Source organism: Pleurodeles waltl, chromosome 10, assembly GCF_031143425.1.
Source record: "Pleurodeles waltl isolate 20211129_DDA chromosome 10, aPleWal1.hap1.20221129, whole genome shotgun sequence".
Taxonomy (NCBI): Eukaryota; Metazoa; Chordata; class Amphibia; order Caudata; family Salamandridae; genus Pleurodeles; species Pleurodeles waltl.
Genome location: NC_090449.1, coordinates 653,335,444 through 653,361,350, shown reverse-complemented (window position 1 = coordinate 653,361,350; position 25,907 = coordinate 653,335,444). Strand labels below are relative to the sequence as shown.

Below are 25,907 nucleotides of genomic sequence, written 5' to 3'. Positions count from 1 at the left end.
AGGAGGTTAGGAGTTGAAGGAGATTCTGAGAGGCAGAGTGGTGTTATCATCTCTCCTCAGGAAATTGTGCTTCAGTTTGGTTTTTGGCATCACTTCCATTTATATCCATCATTATTTAGTTGAGGTTTCCTAGTTGTTAAATAGTCTACTTTCGAATATAACTGTTCATTTTGTAATTTAGAATTTTTCTGGCTTTGTATGATTGGTTAGGTATTACTTTTCTAATTGTTTTCTGTTTTAAAGTTTTTTAAATGCCTATTATTAATCATACTGGAGAGTTATATATGTTTATGTGTTTTGCATTTTCACATGTTTTATCAATAATTTTGTATACAATAAGTTTGTTGCAGATAGTTTGGCTATTTTAAATAATTGTAAGTTTTCTCAATATTTTTGATATCTATATTTGTATTCAATATTTGTATATAAATAATAAGGATACTGTTGATGACGAAATTGATGTACTTTTTTATAGGGTCAATATATTTGCAGTCGGTGTTTCTGCAACAATATTTTTGTATCCCGATATCTTTGTTGTTGGTTTTGTGAAATGCAATGTTCTATAGACTCAGCTTGTGTGGAACAAAGTTCTCCTGCTGTTGGCCAAAGATTCATGTCCCACACAGGTCACTGAGTATGTATGAGTAGAACGTCAGTCTTGGGAGGATTACGTTTCAAGTAGTTTCAAACATCCATCTCTTTAGGATAAGCATAGAACTAATTATTTTGAAATACAGAAACAACTACATATGGTAATTCTATTGGACTTTCGCCGGGGGTGACATGTATGTGCCACATAAGATGGTAGACATGATGGCTGAGATAAACCCTGTTTGACTCATCTCAGCATAGATTCGAAGGGTGGAATCCTGATATATGCATATGTTTGCCAGGGAAGATGCTACCGACTTCAGGGCAGTATCTGTAACAGCCCTGTTAGTTATTCAGCTAAGGAGGAGTGGATGATGCATGGTGTCAAAGGCAGATGAACAATACAATAATATCAGACCCCCAACACTGTCATTAAACATGTCCTTCTGAAGATGAGCTAATGCAGTAAGCACTATTGTGAGTTCTTAACTTCCAAAAAATTTTGCTGCTAGTTTACCAAACCTTTAATCAATAAGCCATTGTTAATTTGTAGAGAATCCGTTTTCCAAATGTGTTTGGTGGTTTGACCTGTTTTTCACAATAAAAGGTTGAGTGGCCATCAGAGCAAGTGCATCAGGTGCAAAGCAGTTAGAGTGCACAGGCTGTAGTGGAAATAATAGCTAACAAGGTGCCTCGCCGAGATTTGTTTCGTCTAGCATCTTTTCTAGTGCATTCTGGTAGTTGGAGTCACCTTACAGTTTTTCAAAGTGGAATTGTCAGTCCATGCTTCCAAATTGTTATACAATAAACTTGCAAGTGCTCAGTTCCGAACGCTACTAATTGTGATGCTAAAATTTACCTTTCACGAGAACCAAAATCAGTCTCAAAATTTGACTTTTCAGAAGCAGCTCATAGGCACATCTCCGCAAGATCTTCCGCTGGATCCCCGCCGACACCAGAAAAACCGTGACCCACGCCCTTGTCACGAGTCGCCTGGACTACGGCAACACCCTCTACGCCGGGACCACCGCCAAACTCCAAAACCGCCTGCAACGCATCCAAAACGCCTCGGCCCGCCTCATCCTCGACGTACCCCGCAACAGCCACATCTCCGCACACCTGAGACACCTGCATTGGCTCCCAGTCAGCAAAAGGATCACCTTCCGTCTTCTCACCCACGCACACAAAGCCCTCCACAACAAGGGACCGGAATACCTCAACAGACGCCTCAGCTTCTACGTCCCCATCCTTCCCCTCCGCTCCGCTGGCCTCGCACTTGCTGCCGTCCCTCGCACCCGCCGCTCCACGGCGGGTGGGAGATCTTTCTCCTTCCTGGCGGCCAAGACCTGGAACTCCCTCCCCACCAGCCTCAGGACCACCCAGGACCACTCCGCTTTCCGGAGACTCCTAAAGACTTGGCTGTTCGAGCAGCGATAACCCCCCCTTTCCCCCCTAGCGCCTTGAGACCCGCACAGGTGAGTAGCGCGCTTTATAAATGTTAATGATTTGATTTGATTTGATTTGATTTGATTTGCAACAATTTACATCTTTACGATCCCCATATTGGGGAAAAGGTGAAAGCGAGTACCTTTGTCCCGTGCCAGCTGGGGAGTATAAAATTAGATGAAAGCCAAAGTCCTGCTAAATTACATGCTCCATTAAACCGTTCTCCCACAGACGCCTTATCTGAGTCACCAGCCTTTTGTAGGTCATCGAAATCCACATTAAATTCCATAAACATCTTTGTCCTCAACATTACTAGATGAATAAACTGAGTGCCTGCAAGTAGGTCGTCAGTCCTATCTCTGAATAATTGGATAACGTCTATGGTATTGCTCTACAGAAATAGCTGAATCTAAATGTTTCCATATTGAAAATAAACTATTTTGAGAACAGTTTTAAATCTCCTTGAATAGAAAGTGTGCCTAGTCGCAAATGATTACTGAAAAGGTTGTTCCTTTAAGCATAATTTCTGAACCTATTCATATCTGAAGTGTATAACTTTACTAATGTTGTCCTTTCCTTTACTTTTATTATTGTCAATGTCACAGCTAAGAAAATAAGTATTGACAAAGCCAATATGTCTAGTTTTCATATACCAATGCATGAAAGCATCGTCCTTTTCAAAGTCTGTTTACATATGTTGCATGAACAAATGCTATTTAGCACATTAAGGTCTGCCCTATTGGCTTTACCAATGCTGGGCAAAAAAGTAGCAACAGGAATTGCTTTCTATGCCAAAAATATATAGGAGATAAAAATATAATATGGCAGAAAACATGAATACTGAGTGTACTTTTCAGATGTAAATCAGTTCCTCGTGAATTCCAATAGAAGCACTTCTTGGAAAACAGAACGGCACGCCACTGTCAATTGCATGAGGTGAGAGACTAATAGCGCTTTAGGTGCACCAAAAGCCCACTTTATGAATATTTTGATGAACTGGTGACAATATGACTTCCAGTCAGCTTGTCTGTACAGCCACATCTAAAAATACAGTGAGAACCACTTTGTGTATCAGTTTCTACTATCAGTAGAACACACAAGCCCAGAGCGTGAAGACCAACTTATGGTTGAACAGTAAGTCAAAATTAATCAATTTATGGAAGAAGATCTTTGGAGGGTGTCAAAGGGTGGGAAACTACAAGCAGAACAACCTAACTCTCACTACAGTAGAGTCGGTTCTGTCAGTGCATTGTCCACTGGCTGAAAATCCTCCAATGGAGGTGCTAATCCTTTAGTAACATTTTTTTTTACATTTATTGTTGCCAGCCAATGCAAATTAGCTCTCTGGGTTAAAGACAACGGTGGCAAAGACAAAAAGTGTGCCTTTAACTGTTAGCCAAAAACCCTTTGAAAATGAAGATGTGAATAGCAATCATGTCTAGGAAATGCCTATATAGTCTCAGTGTGCCATGAATACCCGAACCTAAATATTAAAAGTATTGTAGCCAACCCATTTAATTCTATTAAAAGTGACAGGGCGAGGTCTCACTGTCGGACCAGCTGAAGTTTTGTGGAAAGGGAACGGTCCTGTGAGACTCGGGCGGCCATTTTGAAATTAGCATGCCATAAAACGACTTGCCTGATTACATTCCATGCTCTACAAAAGGAAATATCCGTGCGCAGCCATAGCAGACAAATTAGTTCTGATATACACATTTGTCCTTAACAGCAGAGATTACTGCAGAGGTTGATGGTCTCCCTTCCAGCATAAAGGCATTCAGATATATGCACTTTGTTTTTCTAGCATGCTGGTAGTTACAATAAAGGCCTGCCTGTTTTATCTGATAGGGATTGAGTCAATGGCAGGCTTTGAAAGACGTCCCTTCCTATTTAATCTTCTGAAACAGCAAGCCACAATCTCTTTAGGAAAACATCAGAGAACAACTACAGATCTCAGAAAAGCCACTAGAGATGCCACTGGATCTTAGGACAAAGACATTAAGCTTTTCCACTATCCATGCCTAAAAGGTCTATACTTTGCCTTGTAAATTCAGAAATCCATAAAGCATTCTGTGGTGATGCAATCTACTGCCTATATTCCATGTTAATAATTCTGTCTCCATGGTACATGGAATGTAGAGAGGGCAGTGATTAGAGGACATTATATGCTTGTCAGTTGCTGTTGGACGCTGACTAAGACTGTTGCCAATAAACCTATGTTCTGACAAACTGTCTCTGTGTGGTTATGGACATACAAGCTACCACACATTCCAATGGCTACAAGCTAGCACTGCATGGAAGACACAATGCAGGAATTTGCTCAGTTATTATGATGCAAGAAGGGTGATTTGAAGAGGAAAAGGAGGTACTGACCTGTTAGAACTCGGAGACCACCAGCAGGCCCTCCCCCCAACACCGGCTATATGCAGACCGACAAACTTATTTGTTGGAAGAAGTTTTATTTTAACTTTTGACTTGTTCCTTCATAACACATATTTTTAAACCATAAATCACTTCAAAGAAACTTCAATCATATTTACAGTAACATAACCATATTCATAAGATTTAATCTGTCACCATAAATCATTGTGACAGGAACCCTTCCTGTCCTGAACTTCCATTGGACCACACAAGTGAACCGTACTTCACCTGTATCCCTAGGCGGGGAGGCTGCCCTGACTTCACCGTTCCTTGCCCACACGCTCAGGGTTCCGCCCCCTCTCCAAACACCAATCTGCCAAGGGGTGTAATGGGGCGCCCAGGAGCGGGAGTCCCATGGCCACCCCAGCAATCTGGGCTCCCTACCCGTTAATCTGGTGTGTACATCTGCAGGTTGGTTCAGGACTTCAGGATCCTATCTCTGGTGTTATCCCAGGGCCCCAGCCTTGGGGACCCCTCTCTTGCTTCTGGTTACTTTAGTACTTCTTCTCCAACCTAAAATTAAAGGAGAGGGTGAGTGGGACAACAACGAACTGTCCGATCCTCAGCCACCGTGCCACAAGAAGGCCGAGCCTTTCTGGGGGGGTGCTTATGTAGCCCCCCACTGCGCACAGCGGCTGGAAGCGGATTGGCAGTCGCAGACGCAACGTTCCCTTCCTACCTTTACTTCCGCCCCAACACCTCGCGAGGTGTGAGAGCGGAAGTACCTGGCCAGCCCCTCGCACAACTAGTGCAAAGGGGTTCGGGACACGGCGGTCCCGATTCCTAAGGGGCCACGCTCCCCCCATATTGGGGGTGCGCTTTTCCCGACTGAACTGAGACCAAAAACTTTAGTTGGTTCTGTTTTTCTACATGTCATTCCAGATATCAAGTACAGAAATGGGCATCTTAATTGTTATTGTCTTATTTGAAGATCTCTTCGATTCCACCTTACATCCAGATAGTATTGGACTCCACCACCATATCTGAACCACAGTTAAGGTTGTGGACTCAGCATGACGCCAACACAAGGGTTAAGCAAAACAGCTTCCCTAGCAGTACTCTACAATCTTTTTGCTGTGTTGATTTCAATGTGGGAGACAATTTTAATCTGTTTCTTAGCTTCTAAAAGCTTCCGGGTGATACATTGCTCCTTGGCCCTCTCTGGTGCTACCACAAGTGCAGTACTGTCCACAGAGTGGTAGTACCATTTAAAACGATTGACATGACACATGTCACGATTTAGATCACATATGACATCCTTAGTTATTTAGGATCCTTAATTTAGTTCATAGTACTCTTAACTTTTAAATATCAAGCTTGTGTGACCTAGATCCCCCCTTGGCAAGCTTTTTAGTTAATTGTGTAAATGTATATGAATTTAAGAATGTTAAAAACACAATCGAAACTATCTGAAGAATTTGCCCTTCCCCATCTCCTTTCCTAAAAAACACTCTCTCCTCGTGTGTTCATGGTTCTCAAACTTGTGAGTAAATCTCATTTTGTAGGCAAGGGCTGCTGAACTTCTAAACAATTAATTTTGTCTGCGGTAGGATGTCTTCCTGGCTACTTAGGACAGTGTCAGCCTCTCTATAAATGAATCAGTAGCTAGGGTGTTAGTAATCTCCCCTTATGATCACAGAAGCCCTCTGAGGGTAGAAAAACCCAGGTAGTATCAAGCTAGGAGTTACCACAAGAAGCCTGTGAGTTTCTCGGGACAGGAACATGATGGAGGTGGGAGAAAAAAGCTACTTTGGTGAGATTTATAAAGCTATTTCTAAACGTAATACAGAAATGTGTCTTAGAAAAAATAAAGTATACGTGTGTAACTTATGAGAGATTTGCAAAAACACAACATGCAGGTGAGCTTTACATGCAGTACATGCGTGTAGTACACACACTCATATTTGATCTTTAAGAGGGTGCGTGTAAGTGCGCATGTTCGGGGTATATGAGATGTGTAACCACAGACACCACTCAAGTTTCATCTGCACCCTTTTCAAGAATTGGTAATGTCTTGACGATTCTTTACGATTTGAATGTATTCTTAGTAGACTTGTCAATGGACTGCCTGACATCCAGGTGGACCAGGCATAAGTGATAAAGACAATGCACTCAGGTACTCCAAGTCATGCAGTATTTTCATTCCTTGTGTAAGGAGGGTAGCACGTAAAGAAGAAGGCCACAATTCAAGAGGAAAAAAATAAAATTGATAAAAATGTTGGAATGGGTGCATTTTCCTACTCCTCCTGTGGTTAATACCATACCTCGGCAATTTCCCCTGACGGGTTTTAGAAGGTCAGCCCATGAAAATGTATTGAGAGACAGAGACAGGAAAAAAGGTAAAAAAATAGAGATTTGGTGTGTTAAATACTGAATCTGCCTGTTATGGCTCATTTCTGAGTTGAAAACTCAGAATAGGAAGTAGTCACTCCACCAGTACCAGGTAAATACATCACCAGTGGCTAATTTCACTCTAATCAAGCCCAGCCAAAGTGGAATTTGTGGGCAGACTGTTTCCCTAACAGTAAGAATTTTATAGAGCTTTTCTGTGCAATAGCAAAAGTATGCAGAACTCTGCAAGTTTGCCTTTTGAGACATAAATTGTTTCAAAAGTCGAGATTTTTGGCACAAATATAGGCGGGACCTTTCTCTGCAAGTTTACCTTTTCCAACATGGTCTCAAAAGTCGTGATTGTTTGCGTGGATGTGGCGAAAACGTAAACTGTTCCACCTTTGTGAAGCTGAAAATTTTCCATAAAAATCGCAAAGATTGCGAGAGCGAAACCCTTTGAACTCCCCTAAGAGGTTGCCTCTTTTTAGGCTTGCATTAGAGCTTGGCCTTATTTTTGCATTCATTAAGGCCCTTGTCACCCTTGCTACGTCACGAGAAATCCCATCGAAGAAACAACTGTCCACGGGCTCCCTTAGCACTTGTTTGTTCTCCTGTGACATTCGAAAGCCTTTTTGCTTGGGGGAGCAACGATTTTTACGGGGGGTGCATTATTAGCTGGAGTGTTTATCAGTCTCCTGATTCAGTATTGCTTTTGCGCTTCATCTCGTGCTAATCTCCGGGTGACTACGCTGTACATGTGGTGGGGGCCACTGTGCTGTTAATGAGAGGTCTGTCTTGATTCGCGCCCCTGAACTCCGCCAGTTGACTAGCTGCTTGTATCGATCAACTTCGGAGCATCAGGACACAGCTAAAAGCTTTGCATTATGCTACACCTTCAGGATCATTTTTTTTCTTTATTCACTGACATTATTTAATCATCTGTTACATCAACTCGCGTTGTTCCAGGCGACCACATCAAACAGGCGCAGCCTCTCGTCGAGCCTCGGAGTTTCTTTGTAGCTGCAGCTCACGCTAGAAAACTCGGCAAAGTTGAATCAGTGTCAGCCTGGCTCTCAACCGCTGCCTGGCCCTCTTTCCCAGGTGTGGTAACCCGGCAGGGGCTGCTCGTAGGGCGCGCGAAGTAATTTATTTGTTGTGCAGTTCAGTCTCAATGCAGAATTACTTCTGCGTCAACACAACCCGTTGTTTGTTTGTTTTATAAGTTTGCGCTCATATATGTATTGGAGGAGGGGCTTGTAACCACTCTGAAAGCGGCGCAGTGTTCACCAGAGTGAAGAAAGTTTGCTGCGTTATTTACAGCCTGGCGGTGTTTCCGCAAATATGTTCGCTGCACTTTCCTAACAGCTTTGTGGGAAGGTGCGTGTGCTCCGGGGCCTTGGCGGCCACTGACAGGACGCGGCCCATTTGCAAAGCCCGTGCCCCCACCCGGGCCCTACCCTACCCCCGTCACCCAGCCTGCTCTATCTTCCTCATCTCTGTCCGTCTCTCAGCACCTTTGTCTGACGAGTGGCTTTTGCGAGGCCCGGCTAAAGAAGACATCATTTGCCACCACGCTGCATGAGGTAAACCATTAATGTCCCTTTAATCGCCCCCTCCTCCTCCGGATCGATGGCTAGGCGAGTGTGCTGATTTGTAGAGTGTTAACAGGGTGTTTTTTGAAATGCTACATGCAAACTCAGTGTAATTTGAAAGAATGCAAAAAAGTGCGTCACTACTGGAAATCCTGGCTCTGCGGACAACTTACCCTCGCACAATAAACTAACTTTTGATTTATAACTATGCAACTGTCACACAGCACTTATATCAATAATGAAACGGTTGAACAGTCGTATTCTTTAAAGAAAGGTTTATTTACTGCAACCCAGCATTGAATACTCAATATTCTGAAGTTGCGAACGTTTATAAAATACTTAAACAGCAGGCTCCATTGTTTTTAGTGCGGGATATGTAAAAAAAAAAAGGGCGCGTGTTTCTCTCCGGTCTGATAGACCTTGACCTATATAAAGGCGTGATTCCTTAGGTAAGTAAAGTTATCGTAAAGCTACCTTGGTTATATTAACGTAGCGTCAATTTCGGTCAATAAAACGTTAGTCGGGCTATGTTGAGGATGACAACCCCGTTCTAAATGTCATACCGTGTCCTATGCCTCGAGGACGCAGCCGCTGTCATTTCAATTGAAATAAACGGGATCACCTTGGACTCTGTAATTTCGTAATCAGTTTGAAATAAGTATTTTTCTTATCTCCATACGGGATCATGACAGGAGAATTAGTCAGGACTATTCAAACAAAGGTGCAAAAAGTTGCACTACATGCAGTTCCGCGAGGCTCCCACATTTTTTTCTTAGGATGGGGTGGGCAGGGACTTATGCACAAAGCTGCTTAGCTGGAATTATGTTTTCAATTGGCAGATAGATTTTTGTGGCTGGAAGATTTTGTTGCAAGTGTGTTTGATGTTCGTCTGTTCAGAAGACAGGAGGTGGGGTGATGGTGGGGAAGGACCTGTCTTCCAAAACCATCAAGTACCTCTTGATATTATTTTACAGCATCATCACACTTACTGCCTCTCTCTCTCACAAAAATGTTGCCATTTCTGCCAAGAAAAAGGTTGCAGCCAGCAGCATGTCATTGATGTCATCCCAAGAAACTGGCTCCTCCCACCAGGCCCTAGCTTCAGGTAAAAAGGAAAGAAGGGGGTGTCTTCAAAGATTCTGTTTTCTTTGTGAGGGCTAATAAACATCAGGAGACTTCCTTCCTCTGGGCCAATCAGATGGCTCGCCTTCCAGCTATAATATCGCTCTAAGTGAGCTCTCCTCTCACAAGCCTTTCTAGCTCGGTAGCTTCCGTTAAAATCAGATCTCGTCTGCTTTTTGTCCCCTGTTGCTGTCTTGACACCAAACTCCGATGTGTTTGGCTGTCAGCGCCCAGAGAGCTTGTCTTTTCAGCACCTGCTCGGATAGGGACCGGCGAATGGTGCGGCACTGAAACGGGCAGCAGATACGGGACCAGTTGGTGCGCGCGAGGGGCCAGCAGCACAAGTACCGCGGACCGAGGGTGGGGGGAGTTCGCGAGCCCTGTATGGACGAGATGATGCTGCTGAGGCGAGTCCTGCTGGGGGGCTTCATCTGCGCCCTCCTAGTGCCCTCGGGGCTGGGCTGCGGTCCGGGCAGAGGCATTGGCCAGAGGAGACGCCCCAAGAAGCTTACTCCGTTGGCATACAAGCAGTTCATCCCCAACGTGGCCGAGAAGACCCTGGGGGCCAGTGGACGTTATGAGGGCAAGATCACGCGCAACTCGGAGCGCTTCAAGGAGCTAACTCCTAATTACAACCCTGACATTATATTTAAGGACGAGGAGAACACGGGAGCGGATAGGCTGATGACCCAGGTAGAGACAAACAAATTACAATTTTCAAATTTCCTAGGGGCCAAGGGTGCTTTAAATGTATGTGTTGTTCTTTTTTTTTTTTTTTCTGACGTAAGCGCCGAGTTTAATTTGAGTAAAATCGTGCAGTATCAGAATGATGATTTTGGGGTTTTAGATTTTATTTTCCATAAGGTTTCACGGTTTTGTAAAGATTGAATTTGTTTCAATGCATGTCTGTCTCTTTTGATAAAAATAACAGCTGAAAATGTGGTATGGGTGTTTGCGTTACTTGCGTTAGAATCACTGTTAATTAATGCCTACATCTGTACTTTGTATTTTGTGTGGCTTTAAAAGTGAGCTGTTGGCGATCCACCCTACTCCCATCTGGCCAAGCAGACTTCTGATTCCTAAGTTTGATTTTAACCACGTTCCAGTTTAGTTCTACGCAGAGCGTAGCTAGAAGGAATCGACCCTCCTGAGATGGTTCTGGCTGGCAACTCGGCTGTGCTGCGCACCGGAGCGTGAACGCATCGATGCGCCTTTAAGATGCTCTGATCTTTCCTCCATCTGGGAGGGACTTGAGGTTATCGGCATTGCTTCACTTCTGCTTTAAATCAGATTAGCCTAGAAGCGCGAGGATAAATATTGAATAAAGCAGGACGAGATGCAGGGGACCGTTTTTCCCTCCAGATACAGTGCGCGTTCTGTGCAATTGAGGTCAGGGTATGCGCACCGCGCCTCACAGGTTCAGTGCCCTTTGAAGCCGTGGGCTAAGCAGGCCTCCTGCTCCTGGACTGCAGGGCTCAATTCAGATGCAGGTCAGCCTAGTTTTCTACCCTGGTTGTGGCAATCTGTCCAGGTGGCATTAAAATGGGATGCTGTCCTGCAGGGGTCCTTGGCCAGATCAGTGGTTCCCACTGGACATAATCGGGCCTGCCTCGAGGTGTCTGCGGAATTTGTAGCATTTTGCAGTGGCAACATCTCGCTGAGGGAGCTGCACATATTATGCCTCTTAGAGGACGGGGCACCTCAGGCGTGAGCCCAGTATCCCCTCATGCGCGCTGCCTGGACGCCCCTTCTTTGGGTGATGTATTTGCTTCCATCCCCTGCCTAGTGAGGCCGAGGCTTTCCTCTCCGATGAATGACCGGGCTCCCGACAGTCAGCTGATGCTCGTCCTCCCTTCGCCCTAGTAATTCCTGACCGCTCCCCACCTCATTTGCAGTGGGTGATGTTAGGACTGCCCTCCGTTCTCTGGGTGATGCTTGCGATACTCTTGGGGGTAGACCAGGGACTCCTTCCCGCCTGGTGAATCCGGAGTTCCCATCCCACGCGTGATGTCGGAGCTACTCCTCTGGGTGATGCACGCGTTCACCTACCACGGGGATGCTTGCGCGCTCCTTCGCTTTGAGACGCAGTGGCACCTCTCCCCTGCTCATCTCAGCCCCGGACACCCCTGAATTACCCATCGAGGCAGCGGCCCCGTCACATGCACAGTTCACATCCTCGACTCTGCTCTAAGCTTCCATAATATCGATCGGGCCGTCGGGCTGGTTAGTCGAGCAGACGGAGGCTGGCACGTCTGGATCGCCCCTGGGAGGGGAGGCGGGCTAGATACATCCCATCCGAGCGCAGCAGCGAGGGTCGGCTGCGGGTGTCCCTGTGGTACGGGCAGTGGGACGGGCCTGAAGGCAAGCATGGGCAGTGGACTGCTGCACCTGTCTCGTGCCACTTCCTTGCCCTTCCTGCAGCAGGGTCTCGAGGAGACATTTGCTCGCAGCCATACTGGGGACGCTGATAATTCTCTTCCCTGCGAGATCTCCCGTTCCTTCTCCACTCTGCCATCTCTTGTATCCCCTTGTCCACGGGACAGATATAGCAAGCAACCGCAGCTCAGGGCAGCGGGGCGATGATTGGATGCTGTGTGGTCTTTGCAGCTAGACCTCGACATCCCATCTCCCGCCCTCTCCTGCATCCCCTGGTCCCGAGAAAGGATGGAGCAAGTCACAGCAGCCTCGTGCGATGGATGGATACTGTACGGTTTTCACAGTCAGGTCTCTCCTCCTACCCTGCATCCCGCGCTCCTTGCCTTTATTCCACTCCGGGTGGACGGCACCTGCCACTACAGAAGACAAGTGCACAGCAGCCCGAGGTGGGAGAGAAGCAGTCGCCCTTCATCCTGTGGCATCCCCTGCACCATTCACACCACCCCCTTTCTCACCAGCCACGCTGCCTCCAGAAATGACAAGTGTGCGACAGTTCACGCTGGAGAGCTGCAAGTACACTTCTTCCCGGTGAGATTTCCTACACGCATGGCTTCCCTCATCGGTCTCATCTTATCTCCATGAGGAACACGTGCAGCCCAGGGCAGGAGAGCAGGTTAGCTTCCTCCCCGAATCCTCACAGTGGGGAGTGGGAGAGCGGATGTCTCCCAGCACCCATGCTTCCCGCTGACCCAGGGACAGTGAGGGCGCAGAGCTGTCCACCATGACCGAGAAGAGATAACTTTCACGAAGGATCGTTTTCCTCCTTCCGGTGGGTCATCTTGCTGGACGAGTTGTCCCTCAGTACTACATAACCTCCAGGTGACGTTTAGGGTACTGCCAAGGAAGACTCAGCCCCATCTTACTTAAAATGAAACCAGCGCCATCAAACTGGGCAGTAACATCTGTAGGTTACAGCGCTTAGAAACGGCATGAGACGCTACAGAAATCAGGTTATCGGTATACCCCGGACTTTCTCGCCCAGCATTAACAAGTTAGTGCGTCTAAGTAATCGAGGTCCACGGGTATGTGAGACCAGTGCTGGGAGGGCCTTTCACCGAGATGCCGCAGTCTGCTCATGCATCAGGGCACTCCTGCGAGAAGGACGGCGTCGGAGCATTTGGTCCCCTAGCAGGGTCGTCCACACGCGCCTGGGCTGTCAACGGCTGAACTTGTGACCCAGTCGACCTTCCTCAGCCTGATGTCTGCGCACTTGCACCCCCTCCCCAATAAACTCTGTACTTTACACACCTACAGGGCCAAGTCCTCCGGACATTGGTGCTGAGCACGGGGGATGACCGGTTCCACACAACCGTGTGTCTGAGGGGAGTTCACTCCGACATACACAGCTTTTCCTATCGCAACTGCTCTGCTATTAAAAGTAAACTAAAGACTCGCGTCGAGTCCTGAGTGCCTGCTCGACTTTTACTATTTATTGAGCTCTTGTGTCGGCCGAGTTCTTGGCAAGCGTCAGGACCTGCCCCACAGGTCTATCAACAGTGTAAAATCTCCACTGAATGGACCTGTTCGACTTTCAAAATATTTGTTGAATGCGTTAGCTACTCGTTAATATTAACTTAAGAGGGAAAACAAAGAGGAGCCGGTAGTTTGTTCCAAATTTAACAGGTGATAAGGGCGAGTATTTTTTCACTGAATAGCAGCTCTAGGTTGAACCTGTGTGTGAACTAGATAAGAGGGGAAGGTAGGATGAATGTGGGGGCAAAGTTCTCTCGGCTGTAGGAGTGGCGATATTTAAGGATGGAGACCGATTCTCCTCGGGCTGCTGTGCGGGGCTGGTAGTCTGAGTGGAGTGTGCGGCTGATGTCTGGGGTTTGTAGTCTGAGTGGCGTCTGGTTTTCTGGTAGAGTCGGGGTATCCCCCCGAAAGGCCTGCACGAGAAGCTAGCGATTCTCCAGTGGGCCAGTCAGCCTTTGGCATAGCTCCCCTGTGGCCCCTTATCATAAATGGGACACCACCTGTCGTTTATGGATTATCAGTCAACGGCACTTTGCAAGCTGGGATTTTATAGCCCCCAGCGTACAATGCAGAACGCGAACATATTAATGCAACATACAGTGTGTAACAGCTAGCTAAAAGGCTAAAAGTGGTTGACACGCCTGACCTGGGGGGAACATGCCTGCTATGCGTTGGAAGTCATCTCCCGTAATAGAAGCATACGCTACCACGAGTCCTCACCCCCGCACACACTGAAAACACGAGACTCCCCTTATACTAGTTACTTAACACGAATGGTCCCCTGCATCCGAGAGACCCCCAGATTCGAGGGCAACGCTGATATGGACAGCCCTCACACTGACACCCTACCCGACGCAGAGACCTCTAACCCAGAAGCCACCTGACGTTACATTGACACCAGGCTTCGCATTCACACCGAGATCCCCCCTCAAACCGGGAGGTTATGGGGTCCCTGAAACTGAGAACCTCCGAGAGCGGGAGAAGGATGGAGACACATGCCGCCACCCCCACCCGCCCCCCAACTCCCCACCACCACCGATACCCAGGTAAGGAAGTCTCGGCATCGAGAATTCCAACCCCCACCACCCACCCAAACCAGTGCTCCTGGCATCGAAAGCTGCTGACACCTGGACCCACTCACACTGAAAATTAAGCTCCAACCCTCCTGCCGCTGACACGCCCCCTCCATACCTGTTAATAATGTAGCGTAATGCAAAATTATGTGATACCCCACTCCCCTCCTCGGGCAAAATGTGATGGGGTCCTCTAGACTCCAGCATCTCACAGATATTCATTTGCCTAGGGCTGAATACGCCCGCCCCGCCGGGGCAGCAGGACCCTGCCTTATGCCCCCGACTGTGAAGTGACGGGCCCCGCGCACCGGCTGGTACCGCCCTGTGGTCAGCCCAGGGCCGGCAGGGTGGGCCGGTCACCGCCGCAGCCCACAGAGACATGCTGCGCTTCACGGTGGTTGAGCTCAGCCGGCTTGATTCGCGGCACACGACCCAATGAATTAATAAATAGCCCGGGCTTCACGGCTTTTAACTCTGACAATCCAGCTCAAGCCTGCAATAAAAGACAAGCCACCCGCGAACCTCTCTAATCGCACACTCAATGCCTGCCTCGGCATTTCGGTGTCTGTGTCTCTCCCGCTCGCTCTCTCTCCTCTCTCTATGCGCCTGAGGTCTGCGAGTGTCTCGCCTATCTCTCTATCTCTCTATCTCTCTATCTCTCTATCTCTCTATCTATCTATCTATGATTGCATTTCTGCTACCTGTTACACTTTTTTCTCTCATCCTTTCCCTCTCTTTATTTCTTACATGTCTCAGGTATGTGCCCCTCGCTCTCTCTGTCTCTCTCTCTCTCTCTTTTCCACAGACTCTAGCTCCATATATTTATTCCCTCTCGTACTTTCTCTCTTGCTTTTTCACTCTCTCTCTCTTTCACTTCATTTCCTTGTGTCTTCTCCTCTTTCTCTCCCTATAACCGTCTCTCTCGTTCCCCTGTGCTTTTTCAATGGCCTTCCCCATCTCTCCCTCTTTGTCTACCTCCCCTCTTTCTTCCGCCCTCATTTTTCCTTCTCAACTTCCCCTTGTTCCCCCACTTACTTTCCCTGATTCTCTCTCCCTCCCCTTCAATAAATTCCTCTCTGTTCGGCCTTTTGTGTTTCTATACATCTCTTTATGTCTCTCTCAGTATGTCTCTCATTCTTACTCGAACCCTTTGTCTCTCTCTTTCTTCTCCGGATTCCCCCTGGTCTAAACATTTACGCTTCTCTCTCCCCCTCCCCTTTCTCTGTCTTTTATACACATACATATCGATCCCCTCTATCAATTGCCCTAAAAAGGAAAAATGTAAAATAGGTTAGTCCTGGGAAGTCCTTCTTACTGCTGTTGGAAATGTCTTGAGCTATAGCTATCATGAGTGCAGCAGGTGTAGTGGCAGCGGAGCAGGGATTATTAGAGGTATCCGGCACCAGAACTATGACTTTCTTTTACTGCCTAGCCCTGGGCCTCAGGGGCCTTTTGCCTGCCTATATAGGGCCCATGGTACCCTGGCTACCAGTTGGAAGATGTCTCTCGCACATACCGACTTTACCTATACTCGGAGTTTACATATGTAAAGCTCCCTCTTTCAAGCACGCTCTTTAAAGCGTCACGAAGTTATTTCGGCTAAATTGGGTATCACTTGTGGAGTAGAGCGAAGGCTTTAAGCAGAAATTAAGTCGGTATAATTAGGTGTCAATGATTCCTGCGGCTCTTTGGAGGGTATATTATCAGACACTCGCATATTTCGCGTTATTTGGTTTCGGGGCACTAGAAGTTCTCAAATTCACAAGTGTAGGAAATTAGAGTTAGGTAAACAGCCATTTAGAAAGACAAATACGTTGGGGGAGGGAGGCCGACAGGGTGACCGACAGATAGACAGGTATATAGATAGATTTATTTTACATCTATCCGATTGCCCTAGTGCCTTGAAGAATAAAAGTTCGCTAGTGCGTTGAAGAATAAGGCGCTTGGCGCTCCATGATTACTTATTCTCGTCACGTCCGTTAAAGTGCTATGGGGGAGCGGCGCGAGCCCCCTCCCTCCGGTGGAGCTCTAAAGGGCCCATTGTGGCGCCTTACTTTACATGGCGGGGATGTGTTTGGGCCAGGGAGAGTTGCCCTGGAGAAGAATAGCACGCCGACTGGTATAGCGACAAAGGTTAGAGAGTGCAGCTCACAGACCAGCCCTCCCTGGGCTCCACAGCAGCAAGTCAAAGCACCCAGTTCACCCTGGCGAGGGCCCCGCAGTGACCCTTTGCCGGACACTCGTCATTTAAGATATGTGTATGTTAAGAGAAGAGCGTAGAGAGGTACTTTGAACATGCACTCTGAGATGAGAGTGTTAAACCAGTACTCAGAACAAATACCGTGGGGACTAGGTATTAAATCAGTACTCCCTACGTACACTCTAGGGAGTATTAAACTATTACCTCAATATGCACTCAGGGATTATGAATCCAGGACTCGTGATAATGAATTTGGTCAGTGAGTAGTAAACCAATACTTTCAACATGCGCTCTAGGAAGTGAGTATTAAACCAGTACTCATAACATGTATTTTAGGCAGTGGGCATTCAGCTAGTGCTCCCAATACACACTCCACAGAGGGACTATTAAACCATTACTCCCAACATACTTTCTTGGGAGCATTAAACTATTACCACAACATGCACTCTATGTACTATTAATACAGGACCTGTAATGTGGACTCTAATCAGTGAGTATTAAACTAGTGCTTCCAACATGCACTCAATTGAGTGATTATTAAACCAGCACTCCCAACATACATTATAGGGGAATTGGTGTTAAAATATTAGTCTCAACATGCGTGCTAGGGGGTGAGTGTTGAAGTACCACTCCCAACTCACACTCTAGGGAGTGCTCAACTATGACTACTTCCATGCACTGTAGGCACTGAGCATTAATGTAGTACTCATAATATGAATGCAAGGGACTGGGTATTGAACCAGTACTCACAACATGCAGTCCTTATAATAGATATTAAACCAGTACTCCTATACATTATAGGGAGAGAGTATTACATCACTACTTATAACATGAACTATAGGGACTATTGAACCAGCCCTGACAACATGCTCTGTAGGGAGTGAGCAACCAACCAGTACTCCTACTTTGCACTCAATGAAGTGAGTATTAAATTAGTAACACCAACATGCACTCTATGTATTAGATATTAAACTAGTACTCCCAACATACATTATAGGGCGTGAGCATTAAACCAGTACTCCATCATGCGCTATAGGGAGGATTAAACCAGTACTAATAATACGCACTCTAGGGAGTGAGCAGTCAAACCTGGCTCCCAAAACAATCTCTATGGAGTGACTGTTAAACCAGTACTCTCAACATGCTTTATGGGAAGTCGCTAATAAATTATCACTCCCAACAAACACTACAGAAAGTGAGTATTACTCCCCAGTGTTTCATGTGGGATAACAACGGTGTTAGGGGGAATGTCTGTGTCTCGGGGGAGGGGGACGCTCTAATTGTGGTGGGGCCTAAGAAGCAGCTCTAAATGAGCATGGAACCTGATGAGGTTTCGTGCTCCCTCCCGCCCGAAGCCTATGCAGACAACTCTTATGTGGATAAACATTGGGCCATATTTTTTACCAAGAGCATCAAAAACAACTGCAGAAATCATCAATTCAAATTAAAAGGACAGCAATGATATTTTCCTGAGCATCGCCTAATATGCAAGATGCCAGATTCAGCTGCCTGGTTATACTGAAGGCACCCAGGGAATCAAACATCCGTGCTACAGATGATTGCCTTAAACACCTGTTTTGGAACCAAACCTGGGCAACCGTCCAAGAGACACCCTCCCAGGCCTGCCCCCAACCCCTCATCCTGTAGACCATGGGTACTCACAAAAACATTTCCAAGGCCAAAACGTTTGGTCTTGGGGTGTTGGGAGAGGAGGGGTAGGGTGGATGTAGGGTAAGAGAAGAATATATATCTAGTGGCTGAATTGCACAATGTGAAAATAACAATCCCAGCTTGCCTACTGGACCAAAACTGTGTGGTCTTAGGTAATTGTTTTAAGTCACTTTCCCTCCTTTTTTTCATTATTACATATAAGAGGACCTCTTAATATAAGCCTTCAGTATTTGTGTTGTAGAAAACCTTCTCCTGTGATTGATTTAATAAACTATAAAGTTGTTCATTTATAATAGCGACTCAGATCACCTAAAGTGTGCTCATAATAACCGGCTTGCCTCTTACTTACCTATTGGCATTGTTGTCAGTGTGGGGATGAAAAATTAATATTTATTAAATTGTTTTTTGATGTAGGCAATACATAAGATATGATGCAAGGACATTGTCTTGTTTCCACATGGAATCTGAGGAGCGTTGAATGTCACAATGCAAGTGCCACACAGCTGCCTTCTCTCAGAACTCTTTGAAGTAAAAATAGTCTCACTTCTGAATTTACTACTTTTGATGGAAAAGTCAGTCACTTACTGCCTGATTCACAAAGGCAAACTTACATTTCTGTGTAAGTTTAAGATTTTTTGCAATTCACAAAGCAATTTTACGAGCAGTAACCGTACAACTGCCTATCTTTTTTATGCGCAGAATCTGCGCTACCAGTGAGGAGACTCAGCAGTCATAAAGATACTACTCATATCACTTCTTTGTGAATTTAAAAAATGGGTAAACTTAAACAAAAGTGTGTATCAGGCCCAGAGCTTGTATGGTCAAGGCACCAATCTTTGTTTCCTGTGGACTAGTGTCTTCGAGCCACAAAGCACTGCAAAGCAACCCAATATGTTCATTTATTGGGATAGAAGCCCAAACATATCTGCTGCACACAACATAAAACCCCATTGGCACATAAAAACAAAGGGCAGGAAGGTGGTTGGTGATATGCATGCGCACAAGCACGTGCATTCAGAATGACGAGCCAGAGGACCAGCACTTTTCTACCCCAGCTGCCATGTTTTATAGATGTCAGAGGCAGGTCTCCAAAACGTGTCAATCAACCTAACGCAGACAGGTGCTAAATGTGATTACAAAAGAGATACTTATACCAAAAGGTGCACTGATAATAATAATATTGGTGCGCCTGCAGCTTCTCATTCTTCTCTTGTTACTAGCAATTGTAAATTTATAGACACTACTACTACACACCATTAATCATGGGTACTCAGACTGTTGTGACTACTATTACTGCCACTACCAACAACTACAACAAAAAACAACAGTAATGCTACTACTACTAATATCAATAACATTAATAATAATTTGGCTTCCACTAATACAATCTACTAATAGTACCACCAAGATTACTACTATTCCTCCTACTAATAAAACGAATAATATCAGTCATACTGCTGCTGCTACAAACTATCACTATACTGAATATTAGTATAATAGCTAGTACTAATAATAATCATAATAACACATTTAATGATATGTATTTGTGGGTTGCTACTATTTCTACATACAATTACTACTAAGGCAACTCCAACTCCGACTTCTACTACTAATAATACTATTTTTATTGATAATAATATTGCATCTTTACTGTCTAGCATTTCGAGTAACTCTATTCCTGCAACAGTTACCACTGCTACTAAAAGTAGTTAGAACCGATCAACTACTGCTACTACTAAGGGTCTTATTACAAGCGCCCCAGGATGGGCCGAGTAACATAGTTTCTGGCTCCATAAGGAATTTCAAGTTCTGCTGAAATACCATTGACTTTTGATACATCTCCCAGAGACTTTGGTCGCTGAAAGCACCCAAACTCTTCAAGGGTAAACTGTAGGAAAACAATTTAATGGTAGAATTAAACCAAGAATTATCGATTCCACCACACTTCTTTATCAATCAGGGGATTTGCAGGTTTCAACCAATAATCCCTGGTAGATCAACACCCTTAAGCCAATGGCTCTACAGGTACTGTTAACTCTGGGGGTACAGAATTCCGATAATCAATACAGCTTACTGCAACTAATACTACTACAATGTCAGCCACTGCTACTACTGCTACTACTATTACTACTAATAATAATGATAATAATAATAACCGGAGTAGTAATAGTAGTAACAATAATATTAATAACACACTTAATCATTTGTGCACTGCTGTTGCTCCTATACCATCATCACTAAGGCTACTCTCACTACCAGTACTAATACTACTACTACTAATAATAATACTATTAATACTGTCTAGCACGTCAAGTAAGTCCACTCCTAGAGCGATTACTACTACTACTGCTACTACTATGACTACTACTAATAATAATAATCGTAGTAGTAGTAGCAAAAATAATATTAATAACACATTCAATCATTTGTGCACTGCTGTTGCTCCTATAGCATCACTACTAGGGCTACTCTTACAACAAGTTCTAATACTACTACTAATAATAATAATACTATGAATACTGTCTAGCATTTCAAGAAAGTCTACTCCTCGAGTGATTACTACTACTACTGCTACTATGAAAATAAACAGAACGACTTTATTAATGCAACCACTAAGGGTCTTATTACAAGTGCCCCAGACTACAGATGGGGCTAGTAATAGAGGCCCTGACTCCATTGGGAATTTCAAGATTTGTGGAAACATCACAGCTCTTTAATGTATCCCTCAAAGATTCTGGTACTGAAAGCAGCCGAAATTTTCAAGGGGAAATGGCAGGAAAAAATGAATAATTACTGGGGGAAATTGAAACCAGAATTACTGATCCCCCCATACTTTTTCATGCCTCAGGAGATTGTCAGAGTTCAACCAATAATCCCTTTTAGATCAACACCCCTGAAGTTAATGGCACCACAGATATCATTAAATCTGGGGGTGCAGAATTACACCTATCATTAAAGTTGCTCTGACTAATACAACTATTGTGCTTGTTACTTCTACTACTACTAACAACAACGACGATGATGATGATAGTAATAATAATATGAAAAAGACAAAGAAGAACAGTATTACTTATGAAAAAGTTAAACTTTCACCAAAAGGAAAGACATATGAAGTAAAGATTGACCCCCTTTCTCCCACCTATAGTGAAGAGCACATACATCAAACATCAAAGAATTAAAATTACTATTTGAAGCTGTGCTGGAAACCTGAGTTGATGTTAATTGACGTTGATAGTATGATCTGGGTAAGACAAATCAGTGTGATATTACCTTGTCTGAGGGCTGACTTAAAAAAATGATTGACTGATTGAAAAATATCCACAATTCTGCTGCCAGGGGTGGTGTAGGAATCTCCGAAAAGCATTACTTCACTCCTACATTATGTAGGTTACATTGGCTGGTCATAGAGAAATGGATGACATTTAAAATGGCACTTGATTTGTAAAGCAATATGGACAACTGGGTATATCGTTCTTAAGGAAATAATTAAGTGCTATATCTCAAAGCAATCTTTAAGCTCTATTAATTCCACCACAATTTTAAAGATCTACCTATGGGAGCAGGTTACTTTCTGTCAATAAAGCCGATAGAAGGGATATTCTTTTGGCGACATTGAGGAAAGAGGAAAATACTCTAGTAGAGCGGTGCTTCCCAAACCTTTTAGAACCCTGACCCAGTTTTTACAAAGACAACATTTTGCAACCCACCTAGCTTTAATTGACGTGAGGCAATATTTTTTTAATGTAAGTAAAGCATTGTGTGGTGGCCCATTGTCATTTAAAGGCAGCACATTTGCCATTAAAATGGTCACTAGATTTTCACAGGGACACAATTTTACTGATAAAACAATATTCCACGCAAATGATAATATGTGGAAATTAGGTTTCAGTGAATATTTATCATCTATGCATCACTAGGTAAAGTGTCTTGATCTATTTTATTCATTTTAAAATCTTTGTTTTCATCATTCTTCAGAATTATAAATAATATGTTCCACTTTTGCCTTCCAAACTGCTGAATGTGTGCAGTTCATTTACATGTATTTACATTTTGTCGTTGTGTTACAAAAAATGACATCCTACACTTTCCTTTTGCATACTCTGTACCCCAACAAGACTGAAACATAGTTTACTTTACTTATATTTCTCTGACTGCAAAGTGATAGGAATTTGTAAACACTGATGCCCTTATTAAAAAAGCAACAATTTTTCATAAGATATAGCCTGACATTTGTCCTCTGTCTTGCAAGTGGAGGTAACGTAACAAGATATTTACAGAATCTAAAGACATCTTTATTTATTGCTTGGACTCTCTCAACCCACCAAAAATCGCTTCACGGCCCACCGGTAGGTCGTGACCCACAGTTTGGCAAACACCACATTAGAGTATTTTCCTCCTGTTGGTGCGGCAGTCACACATACGGTAAATACGTTTACCAAGCAGGCGCTGCATTTTTTTGGACCCACACTCCAATTTGATTGGGGGGTATTTAAAATAGCATGAAAGATCAATGGCTGGAAATCCAGCCTACCAGGTCAGAGGTGGTCTGGCCTCCACTTCACTGACTGAGGCCAGCCGACCATACAATTAAACCCATTTCGTATTTTAGTTTGTTTAATATTACCACTGCCCATAATAATAATATTATTACTACTGCATTAACTAAAGCTCATTCCTCTAGAACTAGGGCACCTCTATTAAGAGTGTGCTTTGCAAAAATGTCAACATAACCTAAGCTACAATCACTAACACTAATAATCACATTGCTGCTACTACCACTTATATTTACTACTATTTCAGCCACTATTATTAGTAGTACAAAAAACTATCACTGCTGCTAGACAACTACGATTACTACTAATAATAATAGTTTTTATTCTTTGACATTGCGAAAGCGTGCTCATACCACCTGTCTGGCCCAGTAGAGCTCAAGCCTGTTAGTTTTGCAGCAGGCTGAAGCCTGCATGCATAGTTGTGTCTGTGTGATTGCATGAGTGTGCCTGCATGCACAAGGTGGGGTTCTATGGGAGAAAACCTTGGTGCCATGCATGAGGTTCATAGTGGTGCCCTGGATGGGTACACTGATGCTCATTTAACCACAGATATGTTTAGAAGAGTGTGAAAGAAGAAGACTAGTGCACGTCTGGTGGTTACTATGGGCCTCTATATGGTCCTATTATGCATATTTCAGCCCTAAAATATTTTTTATATAACTAAGCATAGCATTGTCCAATGATGTGGCATCATAATCTCAGACGTCGGGATGAACCTATAATAATACTAGTACTACAACTGTGATAACCACTTCTAATATGTTGTACTATGTTTTTTGTGTGTCTCGCTTCTGCTCTTAATACGACTCCCTGCTGCAGAGTTGCAGGTTACTACCAAGTGTTTCTTTGTACTCCTTAGCCTGTTTTAAGCCTTCAAGAAAAAGCATATCTGTGTCTGGAGTAAACTAATTGCTGGATTGTGCTAATTTGCACTGAGGTGCTATTGAGCGCCATATTTCCTATTGCAAAGGAGGTCTGTTATGCTGTAATTCTATTTGTGACATTCCTCAGCAAAGTCATTGTTAGCATATTGTCTACAGCAACTCTAAACAAGGGAGACAGAGAAGGGTGATGGCAAAGAAAACAAGTGACAGTGGCAAGCCTAACTCGGACTGTGCAATAGTTATAAGAGATTTACACTTCATATGGGTGTAGAGTTATTCATTTTTGGGACGATTTTCAAAAGCTTTTCTGGTTATGTCTGAGAATCCACTGCAGTTGCTAGTTTTCAAGCATAAGGGAGACCTTACATTTATTTGCCCCTACCAAACTCTGAGATCTTAAAAAAAACAAGTGTTACTGAATATTCCCAAGGGGTGATAAACTGATAAATGTAAGGGGTCACTATTGTGAAATATACTCCCTGAAGAGATCAGAAACATTTAGGGCCAGATTTAAGAAAAGTGGTGCTGCACCCAGTGCGGTGCCACTTTTCTTGCGCCCTTCAGCACTCCCCTAACGCCACTATGTGAGCGCCATATCTAAGATACGACGCACCATGGTGGTAGTTACGGAACTAGTGCAAAAAATATTGACTCTAGTTTGGAGCTTTGCATGATTAGCATCGAAAATGTTGACGCTAGTCCTGCAAAGCCCTTTGAGGCCCATTACGAATAATGGTGTGCCTCCCTTTAATGCCTGCTCTGAGCAGGTGTTAAAAGTGGCCAAAGAAATGACCCAAAGAAATCTCTAAAATTAATTTGCACCATTTTTTCAGCCCCCCCCAATGGAGGAACGCCCCCTTTACATACATTATGTATGGCCATGCTCGATGTAAAGCAGAGGGTTACAAAGTTGTGCAATGCATGCATTTTGGCACTTTGTAAATCTGGCACAGAGTTTTTAGCCATCTAACGCCACATTTGTGTAAAAAAAAAATGATACCACTGTGTCGTTAGATGGCACAAGGGGCTCTTAAATCTGTCCTGTAATATATAGCTGGATTTAAATGTCCCTGAAAACCTGGTTTTCAACTAGCTCAGCCATAGGGATACGCACTTGGACACATAAAAAAGTTTTGGCTCTACATACAATTTGGACTTGACTGAACATAGGGCCAGATGTAGCAAAGCGTTTGCGCGTCGCAAACGTGGAAAAACGCCGTTTGCGAGGCGCAAAAGCCTCACCGGTATGCAGAAATGCATTTTGCGAGTCGGATCAGACTCGCAGATAGGAAGGGGTGTTCCCTTCCTATTTGCGACTCGCAATGCAATTCAATTCCATTGCGGTCGCAAATGGAATCGCAGTTACCATCCACTTGAAGTGGATGGTAACCCAGTCGCAAACGGGAAGGGGTCCCTATGGGACCCCTTCCCCTTTGTGACTGGAAAAAAAAATATTTTTTCAGAGCAGGCAGTGGTCCAATGGACCAGTACCTGCCCTGAAAAAATCCGAAACTAAAGGTTTCGGTTTTTTTTTCAAAGTGCAGCTCATTTTCCTTTAAGGAAAACGGGCTGCACTTAGTAAAAAAAAAACGGATTTATTAAAAAGCAGTCACGGACATGGTGGTCTGCTGTCTCCAGCAGGCCACCATCCCCGTGAGTTCCCATACTCGCAATGGGGTTGCAAACTGCGACCCACCTCATTAATATTAATGAGGTGGGTCTTTGCGACCCCATTTCGAGTTGCAGAAGGTGTCTGAGACACCTTTCTGCATACCAAATTGCGACTTGCAATTTGCGAGTCGCAGGGACTCGCAAATTGCAAGTCGCAATTTGTTTTTTTGCTACATCTGGCCCTATGTCCTTTATAATCCTGCTTATGGATTGATTTTTAATGTGGATGACATATTGATCCATACAATAAGTGTACTCACTACTGATGTTACTCTTTTCTCATGTACTGATATGCACGTGTATATTTGTTTGGACAAGCAAATAAGATCAGAGCAAGTGCAATTGTGCTTGCTAACTTTTTTCTGTTCTTTCTGCAGTGGAAGAACGCTCACCTTTCCCACCCATAAGCACATTTCGTGGCATTCCCTTCCACTTCTCAACAT

General features: G+C 44.4%; 1 protein-coding gene across 1 annotated transcript in view; it reads left to right on the top strand.

The window, feature by feature from the left end:
• Positions 1-9,579: 9,579 nt before the first annotated feature.
• The window catches only part of SHH (sonic hedgehog signaling molecule), a 42,060-nt gene continuing 25,732 nt past the window's right edge, over positions 9,580-25,907 (top strand). The window contains exon 1 of the mRNA XM_069211145.1: positions 9,580-10,196. Within this exon, the coding sequence (XP_069067246.1) occupies positions 9,888-10,196 (309 nt within the window). The 5' untranslated portion in view covers positions 9,580-9,887. The remainder of the gene's footprint in view (positions 10,197-25,907) is intronic.